Consider the following 17084-nt stretch of genomic DNA (forward strand, 5'->3'; position numbering starts at 1 on the left):
TAAGTTGTTAACGTTGAAAAGTTGCGTGTCAAACATTTCAAATTTTCTTCTTGAATATTTCATTGCTTTCAAGTCGTTAGTGCTTGCTATGCTTGCACTCCTAATTTGAAATTAGGCTGCTTACAGTATTTTAGTCGTCCAACTTAATTTTAATATGAGGGTAGACTTTTACCATAACATAAAAGTCTTCAGTTATTTCTATTGAAATGTTATACAATATACACCTAAGTAGTTAGTTAAGCTCACTTTAACTGACTAATAGGACACTTGTTTAACGGTTTTCGGCATATCAATAATGACTATAACCTTTATTAAACAGGGAGTTTTAAAGGGCCCTTATATAAGTAACAAATATTCGTCAAGTGCATGGACATATAACCTGGGTCTGGAGGATGGGTGAGAGAATTAAGGGGTTAGGAGGCGGGGGGGGTGGTGAGGCAGTAGTCCCACACCGAACTCCTCGAAGCGGAAGACGAAAAATACTATAGACAACATCAATAACATCAAGTACGGTAATTCATTCATAACATAACATTCATTTCCAAAGAAATATTGCATGTGCCATCTATACCCCGTTGATAATATTTGTCTCCTGTTGTTTTCCACCTAATTAATAATTTCTGATTTCATGGTTTAATTTTGTTATTCTGCATTCCATTTCCTTGTTGTATTCAATGTGATAGTTTGTTGATACGTGATATTTTTCACTAATTTAGCACTGTTATTTCAGTGAACGTCAACACTTGTGAGGTCTTTTTTCCAAGTTATATACTTATATACTTAGGTACACGACAAAGGCAAATGAATTTATTATTTTTTATTAATTTTTTAATTAATTATATATAATTAAAATTGTAGTGAGTTGGATAAACATATATCACATATCATATCATATCATATCATATATATATATATATATATATATATATATATATATATATATATATTAAATGAAAATCGTAATGAGTTGGGAAATCAAGAACAGTGAAAAAACTTTCAGCCTCGCCGGGATTCGAACCACGGGCCATATATATATATATATATATATACATATATATATATATATATATATATATATATATATATATATATATATATATATATATATATATATATATATATATATATATATATATATATATATATATATATATATATATATATATATATATATATATATATATTTACAATCGTTCTTCTTTTTACTTTTTACCCTGCCCCGTGAACCGGCAAAGGCACAAGACTACAGAGCCAAACATATAACCTTATTGATACTTAAGCTACAATAACATTTCCTCAAACTGAATATTCAGTTTGAAAAGTGGATATAACCAGACTAGACAAATACATTAAAGGATTGGTTCAGGTGTTTGACATGTCTTTTTCGTATGCAAGAGCACAAAAAACAACAACAAGAACAGTGAAGAAACTATCATGATAGCATGCTCTGTTAAGGTGATATGACACCAATTGAAGATATCAAAATTTCTCTGAAAGCGACTGGTGTAGAAAGACTTACTGTGAGGGTGTGACGTCACATCCTAACTACCTTAATATTTGTGAATTTATTTCTTTAAAAATCATTTACATTTTTAAAACATTTGAAAATAATATAATCAAAAATTCTTCAGATGTTTAATCTCAAATATCTCCTTTGACAAATATGAGATCTCCTGACATATCTTTTGGTTGAAAGTCATGAAATCTCACAAAATATTTAGAGAATAAAACAAAGATTTTTCAGGAATGTGAGGATGTGACATCACAGCTAGTCAGATTTCAGCAGTTTCTACATAATCTGATAAAACTTTACACTTGAATATTTCTTTATCCGAAAAAAGATATTTGAACAGTTTTTCACATTGTGCTTCTTTTATTGTCCTCTTTCATATTACATAAACATGTATGACAACTGAACCAATTCTTCAACCACTATATATTTTCTTTTCAATCGAACATTCAGATACCGATAACGTACCACGACTGTATATAGCATTCCTGTAACACATTCGCAACGTAAGCGGTCTCACCAAGTGGCAGGTTTTACTGAGTGGAAAGACATCATTCATTATGACTGGTAAGTTTGTAAATATAAAAGACATAGTGAATAATTTGTTAACATTGTTAAATTTGAATTCCTTTATGAATATAATATCGCAATACTTCTTCATAATAGTTAAAGAAACCAGGTGTACTTACGTACAATTCATAACTCATGCGACGTAATATTTACATATGCTATATAACACACAATGGCGCACCTGTTAATGGCAAAGGCGAAACCTTTGCTTTGCCACTGGATATTAGTTAAGCGGAGAATTGCCCTTCAGACATATGACTTCTTGACTACGGGAAAACAACTATGACGACGACGATTGCAGGGACGATGATGGTTATGATAGTGAGGATAATGACGGTCCAAAGACGAGTGCCATGACGATATTTGTAACAATGACGATGAAGGGGACACTAAAGATCAAAATGCCGATGAACGATGACTATGACGACGATAATGTCAATGACAACTACGATGAATATAAAGAGTATTGCAATACGTAAATCGTTATACACATGGATAGCCTGCAGACCACTTATTTCAAACAGTGATGTCACACTTGATTGTACAAATGAGAATGCTAACATTATTGCTTTTACTTGAACTGTTATGTGTTTTTATGTTGTACAAGGTACAGCATGGCAGAACTACAGTGTATTTTTATGTATGATTTAACTAGTTTATATGTATGTATGGTTTAACTACAGTGTATTTGCAGGTATGGCTTTAATACAGTGTAATATAGTGTGTACTACAGTAAAACATATCGAGGTAATTAAAGAGCATGTCTCGTTATTTTCAACTATCTTAGTATGTAACCTCTCTTCTGCCTCCACAACAGACTATTTTGTTCCAACAGTTGACGTCAATTATCCACCTTAGAAGTGAATGTATCATTATAATTGAGTGTTATGGAGTGTTAGTGGTTAACGCCGGTGCCTTTCAATCATAAGGTCCCCGGTTCGAGTCTCTCCCAGATTAATGTTTGTCGTCCAGTTACAGAGTTGTTGGCAATTAACAATTCGTAATCATGGACGTTAAATATGAATGTAAGAGACTGACTTCGGTCAACTTGCGGCTTTGATAAGCCAACGAGGCTTCTTCGCGAGTTCCTGCTTGCAGGAGGATCTAATATATATATATACACACACACACACACATACATATATATATATATATATATATATATATACACACATAATGTGAATACATTCTCGTTGAAGTTCACAACCGTTTTAGTGACAGCATGTCAGCCTACTTCAAAGCAATCAACTTGAAAATATTGATAATGGCAGTATGTGTGTAAATGTACCTTGAGACGTTACATTTACATGCTTTTTCCGCTTTTGATTACAAAATGTGCTTGATAATTTGTTGGGGGAATTTTCTTGTGTATAATTTGGATGTAACTTTTAAAACTCCTGTTGTAATAATCATGACGATAGTAACTTGGCTCTGCATGATTTTTCACTAAAAAGTTATTCTGTAAGATTGTCAATGCATAGCTTACTCTTCTTACTTATTTGTAATGTAGGAATGGCTCATTACTTCGCCAATGAATGATTATTAGGATTAAACGTTCAACGATATCTTGTTTAAAAAGGCCTAATCTTAACGTTAACGTTTGGCTAAACAGTACAGTGCACTACATTGACAGTACTGTTCGTGTTGCCAAATCACATACACATACATTTTGTAACGTGACAAATTATATAGTAAACGGGGTGGGCGAGGTTGGCAAAAGAACAATAGTTAAAAGTATTGGCATCATCATGCTACCGAGCCTAGCCTAGTAGTAGGAGGACAGCGTTACAAATTACAGATAGACTATACTTTTACATTGAAAAACGGTGGAATGATATTATTGCAAGAATATTCAAGGTAAGTTAGTTTTTGAGTGAATTTTGAGTCGCATTTTTAGTCGTAACAATAAGTAACACTGCATTGACTTTTTAATTCGGAACCATATTTTTGGTCGTCAGTATGTTATCTCCGATCGTGAAGAAAAAAAAAAGATTTCGGCGTAAAACGCTAACCTTGTATGCCGGAATTATGTAAAAGGAATAAAATTCCTCTTTTAAACCCTAGAATTAAAATAAAGAAGTTATATCAGAATGATTCCTTTAATGGCATAATTATACAAACTAAACCACTTCCTTAGGCTTTTCCCTTTCATTTAACGAGACATTCAAAGTATTAACACGCCTTTTGAATTGATTTCATACATGCAACCTTATTTACATATCTTACTTATTGTTTGAGAAGTTGGCTTGCGTGACAGTGATGTATATGAAATGTGTACAAAGCACGCACACATGTATTTTTTCTGAAGTATATTCAATACACCCCACACTGTATACAGTGAAAGCAGGGCAAATCAAATATTTGGTTTTATATGGAAAGCCACTGTAGGCCTATGGTTTTTAACATATTTGGACTTTGTCACATTAGCTTTGAAAGCATGCAGGCCAATAACCATTCGTGTTGGTTATTTGTATAACAAGTAACCACCATCAATTTCTTCATACCATGAGACTTATTGAGTAGACAACAAGAGGGATATGTTTTGTTGACGTAAAAGCTGGGGGGGGGGGTCACTTCAGCATGTGCTTGTGAGTTGTGATAATCTCTTTCTGCTTGTCCTACGTATTTTGACTTAGTACTTTGGTATGGAAAATTGTATCAAAACAGATTTAAAGAAGGAAACAACTGTGACATCGTTCAAGTGTTTCCAAGTTGTACTATATAACATTTATAGAGAGGAGTCATAAAATACCTCAACAAGAACAAATACATTTACACATGCAAACGTTTATACATAAAACGATATAACAAACACACTTCAACAAAAAGTCCAAGAATTAACTAATAAAAAAGGGGAACAATGTTAAGTTGATAGGATATAATATAAACTACATCTACACATACAAAAGTTAATACATAGAACGATAGAAGAAACAGACTACAACAAACATTCTAAGTGCTTGGATGGAATGTATAAAGCAGCATGGTAAATACATGAGTTACTGTAAACTGCATTTAGTTTTTTTGTGGGGATTTCTTAGATTTCTGCTCGATTTGTGCAGGAGACTTTTGAGTTCAGTATACAAAGGGTGATTCTGAATACTGTAATGAATCTTATTTGCTATTTTTGTAAACTAAGTTCTTGCAGCAGCATTTACTTTTTCTTAATGTATATTGTAATCTAAATTCAATATAGCTGATGTGTATTTAAGAAACTTCATTCTTCTTTCTTTGCTTCCTTACAATATAAAATGGTACCAGACAAGCACTGCATAGATCACATGTTCCAGGGTAGAATAATAGTATCGAAACGTTTTCCTTAGCATTTTGGTTAAAGAGAGACACAACATAAGCCACACTAGATATAATAAACTTTTCTTAATACCTTGATACATTGCGAGAAAAGGTCAAACTGTCGTCGCTGTATACTCCCAGTTATAGGAGTAAGAGGTTAACAAATGCACGTAACAATTTTACCACTGAACGTTATATAATCCAGATCAACAGCCTCCTCCATATGATGACGAGTCGAAAATTCCGCCTCAACAAGGTTACCCGCCTCAACAAGGTTACCCGCCTCAACAAGGTAACCCGCCTCAACAAGGTAACCCGCCTCAACAAGGTTACCCGCCTCAACAAGGTAACCCGCCTCAACAAGGTTACCCGCCTCAACAAGGTTATCCGCCTCAACAGCAGCAACAGCAAGTTATAGTGGTACGTATAGGACTGGTGTTTACTATTGAGAAAATGTAGGCAGCGCTAAAAGCAATGATAATATTCTTTTTTTATTGTATCTTTCAAAGGAATATTCAGAGGCAGACGTTCTAACGTTTGTTAAACATGATCGCAGAATATTTACCATCCATATCTCAATATACCGACCCATTAATTTTATTATACAAAACTTATTATATCCACAGCTTTATAAGTACACTGCCGACCTCAGGACTTCTTTCAAATTTCTGTACGATTTTTTCAAGCATACGTAATAATCAAAGGAAACAACGGAGAGCCAAACGTTTCGTACAATCGAAACCTAACATGAAATGTCAATGTTATATTAGAATATCCACTTTAGCGTATTATATATCAGTTAGGAGTTACACTTAGGCGTGGAATCAATTGACATGTCGAAGACAGAAAAGAGAAAGTTTGGAACCTATAGGCGCCATACTTTTGAACATAAAGTCGTGATAGTGAACTACTTTAATCATAACAAGCGCAATAATTTTGAACATATATGTAAGATACGTTGAACATATTGACGCATGTGTTGTAACATATAGGCACGCTACTGTTACGATACTCTTGAATATATATATATATATATATATATATATATATATATACATATATATATATATATATATATATATATATATATATATATATATATACATATATATATATATATATATATATATATATATATATATATATATATATATATATATATATATATATATATATATATATATATATATATATATACATTTAGATTGATGTCTTTTCTTCTCCTTCTCTGTCTTCGGCATGTTAGTTTCAAATATTACTCGCTAATACTTACGTAAGTCGACATACTTCTGTTATACTATTACATGCTGATATTTATGTAGACATTCCTACACATACTTTGCATCTCTATACAGTTTCCCACAATCATGGAACGTTTGGCCCTCCTTTAAAACAACAACAACGGGATTGCAACCTATGTAATAGCATTTTCTTATTCTTATTTCTAATTGGCATTTTCTTACTCCATACCAGCACAACACGGGCGGGTACAGGATTTTAACATGGAGGAATGTGGATCTGGTGTAGTTTAACGCGAGCTGGAATGTGGGGGATGGGTGTGTGCATGAGATCATACCAATATTCAACATAATTCAACATTGGTTATTTATGACATCATAACACTGTTAAAGACATGATACTGTTATGATATACTAATGGCCGACAGTACCCCGATGTGATATGTTACATGTATAGTTTGCTTTGCAAAGTTGCTAATCTTGCTATATTTCCCGTATATAGGTCAACACTGTCGCTGCCGCCACACAGCCTGCTCCTGTCACAATTGTTCGCACAACCCAGGTACAACCTAATGACCACTTGGTATTTGCAATTTGTGTTACCATTTGCTGTTTCTTGCCTACTGGTATCGTGGCTATTGTGTTTGCAGCTAAAGTAAGTATTTTATGAGGTATTGCCATCTTAGCATATTCCTGGCTAGTACAGTATGATCAGATTTATAACCCTATGATTAGTTTCCTACTTTAAATATCTTCAGTGTTGCACGTAGATATGCTACTAAAATGGTCACCCATGCTCAAACATTTTACTGCCACCCTCTGGAGGTATGACTGAAACATCTGTAGTTATCATCTTTAACATGATAATGTCTAAAAAGGTCAGACCCTCTCATCTCCCACCGTACCCAACCCCTCCCCAAATCCCTCCCTCCCCAAAAATATAAAAACTTGCGTAAAGCTTTAGAAGCTAATTTAATTTAACTCAGCAGGCGTATTAGAGAACTTGATAGCAGTCTCTTGTTAGTTGTGCATCACTCTTTATTACCAGTTCAATAGTAATATAATCCCATATAATCCCCGTTTATATTAATCCGCCGGCGAATAGTATGGTATCATCATTTTAATTTCGGAACAAATAACCTGAAAATTGGACCCCAAAACCCAGTCTGATAGTTTTTTTTTGCATTGTGAAAGTAGTGCACATAGTCTTCTTTTTCAAGTGATAAAATGTCTATTTATATCTTTCCATGTTAATTTCTTGTCAAGGTGAGAAGCCTTTTCAGTAGTGGTGACATACAAGGTGCCGAGCAAGCCTCTGCAAGTGCTAACTTGTGGTCGAAGATCTCCCTTGGTATCGGTATTGTGTGGATTACTATTTACGTGATACTTCAAATTGTCGTTGCCACCTCATCCACCGGCTCATATTGATGGAGACGTACGGAAAGACTCTTTCTTATCTCTCTTTCTCTTTTCATATTTTGTTAAACTATGCTACTCAGATGTTACATATTTGTTTTTTAAGCACACCGAATGAATAATGTAAATTTTAACATAATTTTGTTGGTTGAAAATAGTTAGACTGAATGTAAACAAGGTTATCTTTTTGACGATGTTTTCAAATATCGATATTTCTATTAGTTGGTGTCAATGATTTCTTTTACCATTATAACTGAGTGTCTTTACATTATATAGTCATCGGTCTTAACTAATTTGATCAAAACATGGGCCCTGCAGGGCACAACATAATGTACTTTATTTTTGAACACGATGTCTTCCAGAATCCCCTACAAATCTGTACGCAACCACGCACTTCATTCTAACGAATTCCCCATGTACAGTATATCTTAAGTCATTGTCCCATAAACTGCTATCATTTCATATTCACAACTTGAGAACATAAGCAGACGCACACCATTATAATAATTTGTATACGACTGAAGACATCGAATGCCCTTTGCACCGTGATCATGTATCGAAGTGTACTGTGGTCGGTCTGGAAACAGTGTTCAAAATGACTTGGTCTATACTAATTATATATTTCAAGTTTATTTAGTATTGTATCTCTCTTTTTACTGTATGATGTAGTTACCTTCGTATTTCACTAAATTTTTATTATTACAGCGTTTGCTGTATCGTATGAGTGGATTTTTTTTTGCTCTTTGTTGTTCATATAACGAAAAATCAATAATAAAAAGAAAAATGCATTTGTATTTGAAGGTAAAGAAAAATAATGGAAGTAAAACTTTAACATGTTTTCATGTCAACACCAGCTAAATAGAAACATTAATGCCAGTTAGACCAAGGAAACCAATACCCTCCTAAGTTTAAGTCCAACATATTTCTTTGAAATACATATTTTTGTAAAAAAAAAATATGTATATAATCCATGTTACCTTCACTGATGGGAGACCCTTTATTTTCTTACCATTAAAATATATAAAATATATTAAAATATATAAAACATTGTTTAAACTATTAACAGGATTACAAATTTTGTAACTAACTTTATCAATGACCAATTTCCAAGATGACTTAATTAAGTTTACTAAGTCATGATATTCCAGAGAGTGAATACTAATTCCAGTGATTTCTCAATAAATTTCAGGTAGAAATTTACTATTAGGAGTAAATATATCGTTAACAAGACTTCAATTTGTATCCAGATTTAATAATCAAATGTTTTGTAACCCCCCCCCCCCCCCCCGGCCCACTTACCAGTTGAACCGTGCTGAGTATTTTTTGTTTTATGATAATTAACAATAGAGTTACAATTCGAGTTTATTGTTTTATTGGTATTTTATCTGTTTTCGTGTTTTGTGTTTTACATTGTGACGTATATTTGATGTTGTATGTGTTTTCTATTTACATCGTTTTCTGTGAATTAATTGAGGGAGTTGATTAACGAAGGAAGCGCAAAACGAAAAAAAAATGAATAAATTAAAAACAATACTAATTAAGTTTGTGACATTGCTTCATTTGTCTAACCTGCCATAATAGCAACAATTATTGAGCAGAGCTAAGTTTCTGCATACAATCATCGCAGCCTATCATGTCCTTTGATCCAATGACATTCTAAGTAGTCCCCGAGGTACTGCATCCTATACTCAAAGAATGATATAAATATATATATATATATATATATATATATATATATGTATATATATATATTTATATATATATATATATATATATATATATATATATATATATATATATATATATATATATATATATATACACATATATATATAGTTTGCTAATTGCGGATTATGGGGAAAAACTGCTAAAAAAATGAGTTATAGAGCGAAATTGGCTCTTGGGTGAAATCTACACTTCGACTTAATGATTCAGAAATTATTTTTACTGCATTCAGCTTGATCTACGCATGTCTCGAGATATTCCCTTCTGGCAAGAGGTCACAAGCTTGCATATTCATTAGTAGGGGTTGCACGACCTTTGTCAAGGATGCATAAACGGCGCCAGATTTATGGGGGTTGTATATTTGCCGTCTAGAAAAGTGAGCCTTACGGCGAAATCAACGTTATTGATCCTATTTTGATTGAATGATATGTATATCGTCATTATCTCTCTACCTTAAGTTGCTGAAAACATTACCCACCTCATGTGTAAATCTCATCAATAACATGCTCTAAACGCTATGAAAATGCGATATACCTGTTTCTAATGGGTTATTCTGCTGTCTTGTACAAAATATATATTTGTATGTTTCTGCGCTTGCGCATAATATACTTTCTGAAGCGCTAGGGAGAAATGTGAGCAGGCATGCACCAGCAAACGTTTTGCGTGGGCATACAGTATGGTACACTGTCTACAGTGTTACAAATGACCCTACCTCGTAGTCTTTCGTGGATCTACTGTGCTGACTGCTAAGTAGTACTTGTAATGGATTTGGGTTAGGTCTTGGATTGAAGACATTATGCCCGGTAATATGATTTGTTTCAGATAAAAATTATTAATATTGTATCTGTAACCAGAGCGTGCTTTAATATAATGTAACTTTCTCAATTTCAAAGTTCAATCGCCCCAGCCATACTCGGACTTCCATAGGGTATGGCTAGGCCTTTTGCTTCAGAATGTCAGGTCTATATTGGGTAGCCAGGTTTATTCTAGGCTTATAAAAAGTCAAGGACTAACGTTTGGCATAACAAGATTAGACGGAGGCCCATTTTCTGTGATTGCTTAATTAATTAGGCCGAGACTATGTTAGCTTGGCCCGAGAAATATTGAGGCAAACGCCTAACTTATTACACAGGCTTTTGCCTAGTCCAGTCTGTTGATGCTAGTGTTAGACATATAGCCAATAATTTGCACCCAAGTTAGGCCTAACGTTGGGCCCTGATATTAATGATTTACACATTGTTACCATCGATAGACACAAGTAAAGGAATACAGTTTCCGCTGTAAGGGAGGATGCAAGAAATGAGAAAAGGAATCCAAGATTCATGAAACCACAGGCCTAACTACTGACTAAGCTAGCCTTGCCGATGATACAGAGCACAGTATTGAAATAAGGCTAGCCTAGCGATATACTGCAGGCACAACTTCTTGCGCCACTTGCGAAATCATTCTAATGATACACATCATATTGAAGCTTAGGCAAGATCCCAAAGGGTGGGGGCAACTTGCAATTGCCAGATCAGAGCATTCGATGTTAAATTTATAGTCTTTGGACTCTGCAGTTGGACATAGGACCTAAATCTAAGCTAGCATTTACCTTTCATTAGGGCTTTACTGTAGCTAGTTACAACGTAAGATCATCCATGATTATTATCGAGTTTATTCGTTTGCCTGGCAACTAGCCTAGGCCCATAACTAATTGTTCTTCGCCACAACTGCAGCCTGCAGAGTCTAGAACTGCTTATGTGATGTTCATAAGGAAAAGAATGAATATAAGTATGAATTCATAGGAAGGAGGCTTTGATGTGTGATACCTCGCCATCATAATGAATTTCAATTTTCTGTGTTATTGGTGCTTAAACTTTTACAGGCTGGATAACATCATATGGTATTGTTATGAAATAGTGATACCATCTCTTTGATGTTACCGGAAAACTCCATCGAGACACCTTACAGGCCTCCTCTTATGTATTTATCTAGGTCATGGATTCAGTTTTCCCACGAGAAGTTTTAACTATCTTATTGAATCTTGGTACAGGGCCTTTTCCCAAAATAGATTCCATTATGTCTGTGGAACATTCGAGAAGGTTGTCTCACGTGGTATGGAAGTTTCCATAGGAAAGGGGATGGACTTCCAAACTCCCAACCAATCAGGGCAGATCAGTGCCAGCGCACTTATTTTTATATCGTTAAGTTAATACAGGATGGTCAGGTTATTGGCTGCCTACTGATTGTGCGCAGTGGGATTTTTTATAGAAGTAAGGTATAAAAGGCGGCATGTCCCGCAAATTTATGACTCCGTCATCAGTTCGTCGCTTCGTCATTGCTTCGTTACCATTTCATCACTCCTTCTAATTGCTTAATTGACGGAGTCAAGTCAAATCATTGTAATTTAGTTTTATTTGTAAAGAGAATCGACAGAGAAGAAATTATACCGAATCACTATTCAAATCCGATCTTGTCAAATTGTTTTTCTGTGAACTCATTGTTTTCGCCCGTTCGAGACATCTCCTGAAGAAGCATAAATACGGCATCAAGATATCCCAGTACCTTTCTATCGCGAGTCCCGATATAGTATTACTATCGGAGGAAGCGGGCTCGTCACAATATTACAGTATCATATCAGCCTAGTGACTCTAAAATTGTTATAAGTTGTGTTCAATGTTTCATTTACTTTGTCAATAGGCACTAAGCACTCAGCAAGAAAGAGAAAAGCAGAAGAAACCGTTAAACAAATGCACAAAAATCTGTGGCCTGTTCTAAGATCTATGTTCTATGAACCAGACAACTTTTCAGTCTGGTACTTTTCTGACAAAGGTATGCTAAATAATTCTTTAAGGTTTGATAAAGTAATCTGTAGTAGGGGGAAGGATGGCTTGAAATAAGTGACAGACACTTTTAACCAGTATAACACTAAGAGATTTTACTGTTGTTTAATTTTTTTTATTTAGGTTACTTATTACGGCTGTGTTATTTTGGTTAATCCACTTACCATTTAACCGTTTGATGATCTGAGCAATTAATGGTTATCCGGCATGGCCATGGCCATTATGTCAAAAGCTGTAAGACGTATGTAATTTGAGACCTTCAGTATACACATCTGCCAATTTTAAAGGCCTAGGCCTGGGCCTATCGTACACCTGCATCCCATAAGACATGCCCATGATAAACTTCATGAAAGAAAAACAACAATTTGCACAACAAGTTCTTACTTCTCAACAAAATGCCATGTTCATGTTTTGACTTTAGTATTCACTCAGATTCCAATCACTACTTTTAATATCATTACTGAACAGCAACTTTAAAATTATATTTAACTGTATTATTTCTTTGATAAGTATTTTCTCAAGAATCCATGAGCCTCCACAAGTTTGCTCCACTTACAGAAAAATCCCATGTATATTACATGTGGAAAATCCTGTTTTTTAACACACTTAATTCCCATTGAAATTGGTCACGGAACAAACGTTGGCTCCAGACATTTGAACTTGCCCAAGTTCAATGCTCATAGGGAACAACATGTTTTATAAATGACTTTCCATAGAAAGAAGAACCCTGACCAATCAGATGTTGTAACATATTTTCCAAACACCAAACAGATCGAGCAATGTGATTGGTTTAAGTTCAAAATGTCAGAAATAGTTATCCTAACTATGAAATGATATAGTCTATACTAAAACTTGCGAGGATGGTTTAGTATTGTCCTTTATGGATTGTATCACAAGAATAAATGACCTGTGGGGCTTCAGATATAATCCTTCAAACGTTAATATGTTTGCAATCCTAACCAGGATTTTGTTCAAACTTGTTGTGATTGAAACAGTGGTGCTGCTTAAGTGCTCTACTCATTCTATACTTTCTTCCCAATACAGGGACAACAGTGGGAACAATAATTTCTTTCTAGTATCTGAATGATCATCCAAATGGTGTCAAGACTATGATACCTAAAACTATTAGCTAAGGCTTGGAGTATTAGATCCCACATTTTTGGGGAGAAAAGTGAGTCGGAGTCCTGCAAAACAAATATCAAACCCTTTTCATTTACAGACTGGATGAAAGAAGTGTTATTTGGTGCACATGCGCAGTAGACTGAAGGCGTTAGGTTTTTTTGTAGGCATGGACACCAAGACAGAATCAATATTTGTTTTGTTGGAAAATGAAGATGAATATTTTTTTAAGATTAATACTAGCAACAGCATATGGAAGGAACCTGGCAAGAATAGTGTTGCTTTGTTACAACATTTGGTGCTTGGCTTACATGTTGTAACCACAATGTTCTAATACATATCGAACATCTTATCCCAAACATCGTATCCCTTTCTTCTCTTTGTTATTTACTTAGGTCGCAGGGACATTTTACAATTCCTCAATGTTCTTGAAAACGTTGGCCATGATGTGGGAAGATTTTTCAAAACAAACGTGATGAACGAAGTCAACAAGTCTAAGAAGATGGCAAATGAAGAGAAAGCATCAGCAGGAGTAACATTGGATGATGAGCCTTCTACCTTAGTTTTGAGTTATCCTTGAGTCAAGAGCAGATCTAGCTTTTGGAAGAACCACAATTGTAGTAAAGTAGAATGTTCACATTAGGGAGGACATCCCTTTAGTAGGTATTAGTACTACCTGCATGATATTTCCATAGTCATGGACTCGTGGGGTGTTGGCTTTTAGAGAAAGGTGTTAAAGAAAGATGATGTTGGCATATAGAAATATCACTTCAGATTGATGCATCATTACAGTACATCACATGTGTTGAAAACTTATGTGTATCCTTTTAAGACAGGTCATACATATTATTCTCTCAGGGAGAATATAAACAGGTACATTCTCCTCTAAGTACCACAGAAATGGGAGGACTAACAAGACTTGTAGGAATATGTTTCCTTCTAGCTTCAAATGATTTGTTTTGAGAAATGCAAAGTTTGTCCGTAGTAGCAGTACAGGCTATTTGCATCAACTTTCTTGAAGAGTAAGGTTTGTCATTTTCTTTTAAAAGGGTAACATTTATTATCCCTCAGGGCAAATATATACAGGTAAATTACCTTTTAAGGATCACAGTGACATTATGATGTGGGAATCTCATATCCTTCTGTATTTGCTTCATGAACACAAAGATATGCATCTGAACTATGTTTTAAAGAGATATATTCTGATTTACAGTCCACCATGAGTATATGACACAGGGTAAATTATTGACACGTTTACGATTACTGGAGGCAGATATGTGTACAGTATTATCACCATAGTCAACTAAAAAGTGTGCATGTATGGTTAACTTCAAGGATCAGTGTTAGGCCTGTACAGCACAACACATATATGTTTTAAATCGCACTTAATTGTGGGGATAGCATATCCTACTGTACAGTAGTTGCTTCACAAACACAACTATATGCATCAGAACTGTGTTTTAAGGGAATGCTGTTTGATATGATTCCTCCACAACTTGTGTAACAGGATTGTGTTCTATCCAATGTATTTACCTATCTGTTTATACATCAGTAACACTCATACAATGAACAAATGTTCAGAGATCATCAGAGAGGTTTAATCGACCCTAGCTCAAATTGGAAGCCTGATGAAGAAGCCAATATGCATTTTTCAGACCCACATGGCCTACCTTTGTATCACACTAATCAAAAACCAATATATCTCATGTAAGGAGTTATGTGTTCATATGAGGGCAGAACAGAAGTGTAGGTGTATTTCCCCATGGATATAGTTTACAGTGATATTTTGGTATGATATTTCTTTGTTGTTCTTATTTCCTGCTGAGTGTATTTTCTGTTGTTTCATTATGTAATGTAAATTGGAGTTTTTATTTACAAATGTACTGTGTGTTCAGTTGGTCATAGTTATGAACTTGGTCGATTTTCTGTGTAAAGCATGTATATTTCCATTTAAGGACCACAGTGCTTGCAGGCCTTACAGAGACTATAGAAGTATTCTATCCTCCTGCCTTTAAATTTAATTATTTTATTCAAAGTTTACTTTTAATTTAAATAGTTAAAGTATTTTGGGGTTTCTGCATCATAACATCAACTTGCTTGAAAAATGTTTGTCAGTTTTATGAGATGAACATGTTTTATCCCTAAGGGGAAGTATTTACAGGAATATTTCCATTTATCGATCATAGTGACAGGAGGACCTAATTGTGGGATATTATATCCCACTACTTTTAGTGATTACTTTAATACAACGTTTACTTATAAATAGTTATAGTACATCTGCATCATAACATCACCTTGCTTGAAAAAGGTGTGTCATATTTAAAGGAGAGTAACAAGTATTAACCCTAGGGGAAATATATACAGGTATATTACCCTTTTGGATCATAGTGACAGAAGGACGTAATTGTGGGGATATGATATCCTACTGTAGTTGCTTCATAAACACAAATATATGCATCAGAACTATGTTTTAAGGAGATGCTGTTCTATAACGCTCCACAACCTGTGTAAAAGGACTGTGTGCTATCCAATGTATATACCTGTCTGTTTATATGTCAGCAACACTCCTACAATGACCAATTGTTCAGAGATCTTCAAAGAGATTCAAAAACTAATTGTATTACCACCTTGGAGGAAATTTACCTCACTGGGACATTCAGTCGTTTTGTGTGTTTATTTAGAATGTCTAACAATTAGGAGAGTAACGGCATCCAGGAAAGAACATTTAAAAACTTCTAGTAATTATAACGCGCTATAATTTGAGGCCTGAACAGGCTTACTTTTAACATAACTATACATATACTTTTTCACAAAGTCACCTTGTTATATACACATATTTAAATGTACTAGCTATTTCCACATCGATTTTGTCTTTCCCTAAAAGTTTGTAAGAGGATTGTGTGCCTTTGATTGTGTTATTCTTTCTGATTAATGTGGACATTTACATATGTTGATTAACCTTTAAAGGTAATCACAATGAAAGTAGTAGTATAGGGATAAATTTCCCTGTGAAGTTGAGTCTTTGTTTGCGTAAAGATTTAAGTATAATTTTCCTTTCTCTGTACGTCAGATTATGTAGTAGAAGATGCATTTTTCAGTCTGCTGCCAAGGCAGGAGTGCTTATTAACTTTGTTACACTATACAGATATTTTCTGATGCCATGAACAAACGTACAGGTTTGAGGTTACTGGAATAAGCAATTTTGCGGATCTCTCTATTTAGCCACACGAACAAAGGTGCTTATTTTGCAACATAAAACATGTTAATATAGGAGTTTTGATTACAAAACATTTTGTAGATGCTTATCTTTATGAAAAGAAAATGTGTTTCGAATATGTATTCCCATTTCTCACCACTGACCGTTCACTTTTAATTTTTAAATCTTTA

At 34.4% G+C, this 17084-nt stretch overlaps 1 protein-coding gene across 1 annotated transcript; it reads left to right on the top strand.

The window, feature by feature from the left end:
• The first annotated feature begins 1920 nt into the window (after positions 1–1920).
• LOC139983412 (uncharacterized) lies at positions 1921–9565 on the top strand. Its single transcript, XM_071996951.1, has 4 exons — positions 1921–2077; positions 5580–5794; positions 7115–7267; positions 7879–9565. The coding sequence occupies exons 1-4, from the start codon at positions 2071–2073 to the stop codon at positions 8038–8040; spliced, it is 537 nt and encodes a 178-aa protein (XP_071853052.1). The 5' UTR covers positions 1921–2070; the 3' UTR covers positions 8041–9565.
• The last annotated feature ends 7519 nt before the right edge of the window (positions 9566–17084 follow it).

The sequence above is a fragment of the Apostichopus japonicus genome, chromosome 16 (assembly GCF_037975245.1).
Source record: "Apostichopus japonicus isolate 1M-3 chromosome 16, ASM3797524v1, whole genome shotgun sequence".
NCBI lineage: Eukaryota > Metazoa > Echinodermata > Holothuroidea > Aspidochirotida > Stichopodidae > Apostichopus > Apostichopus japonicus.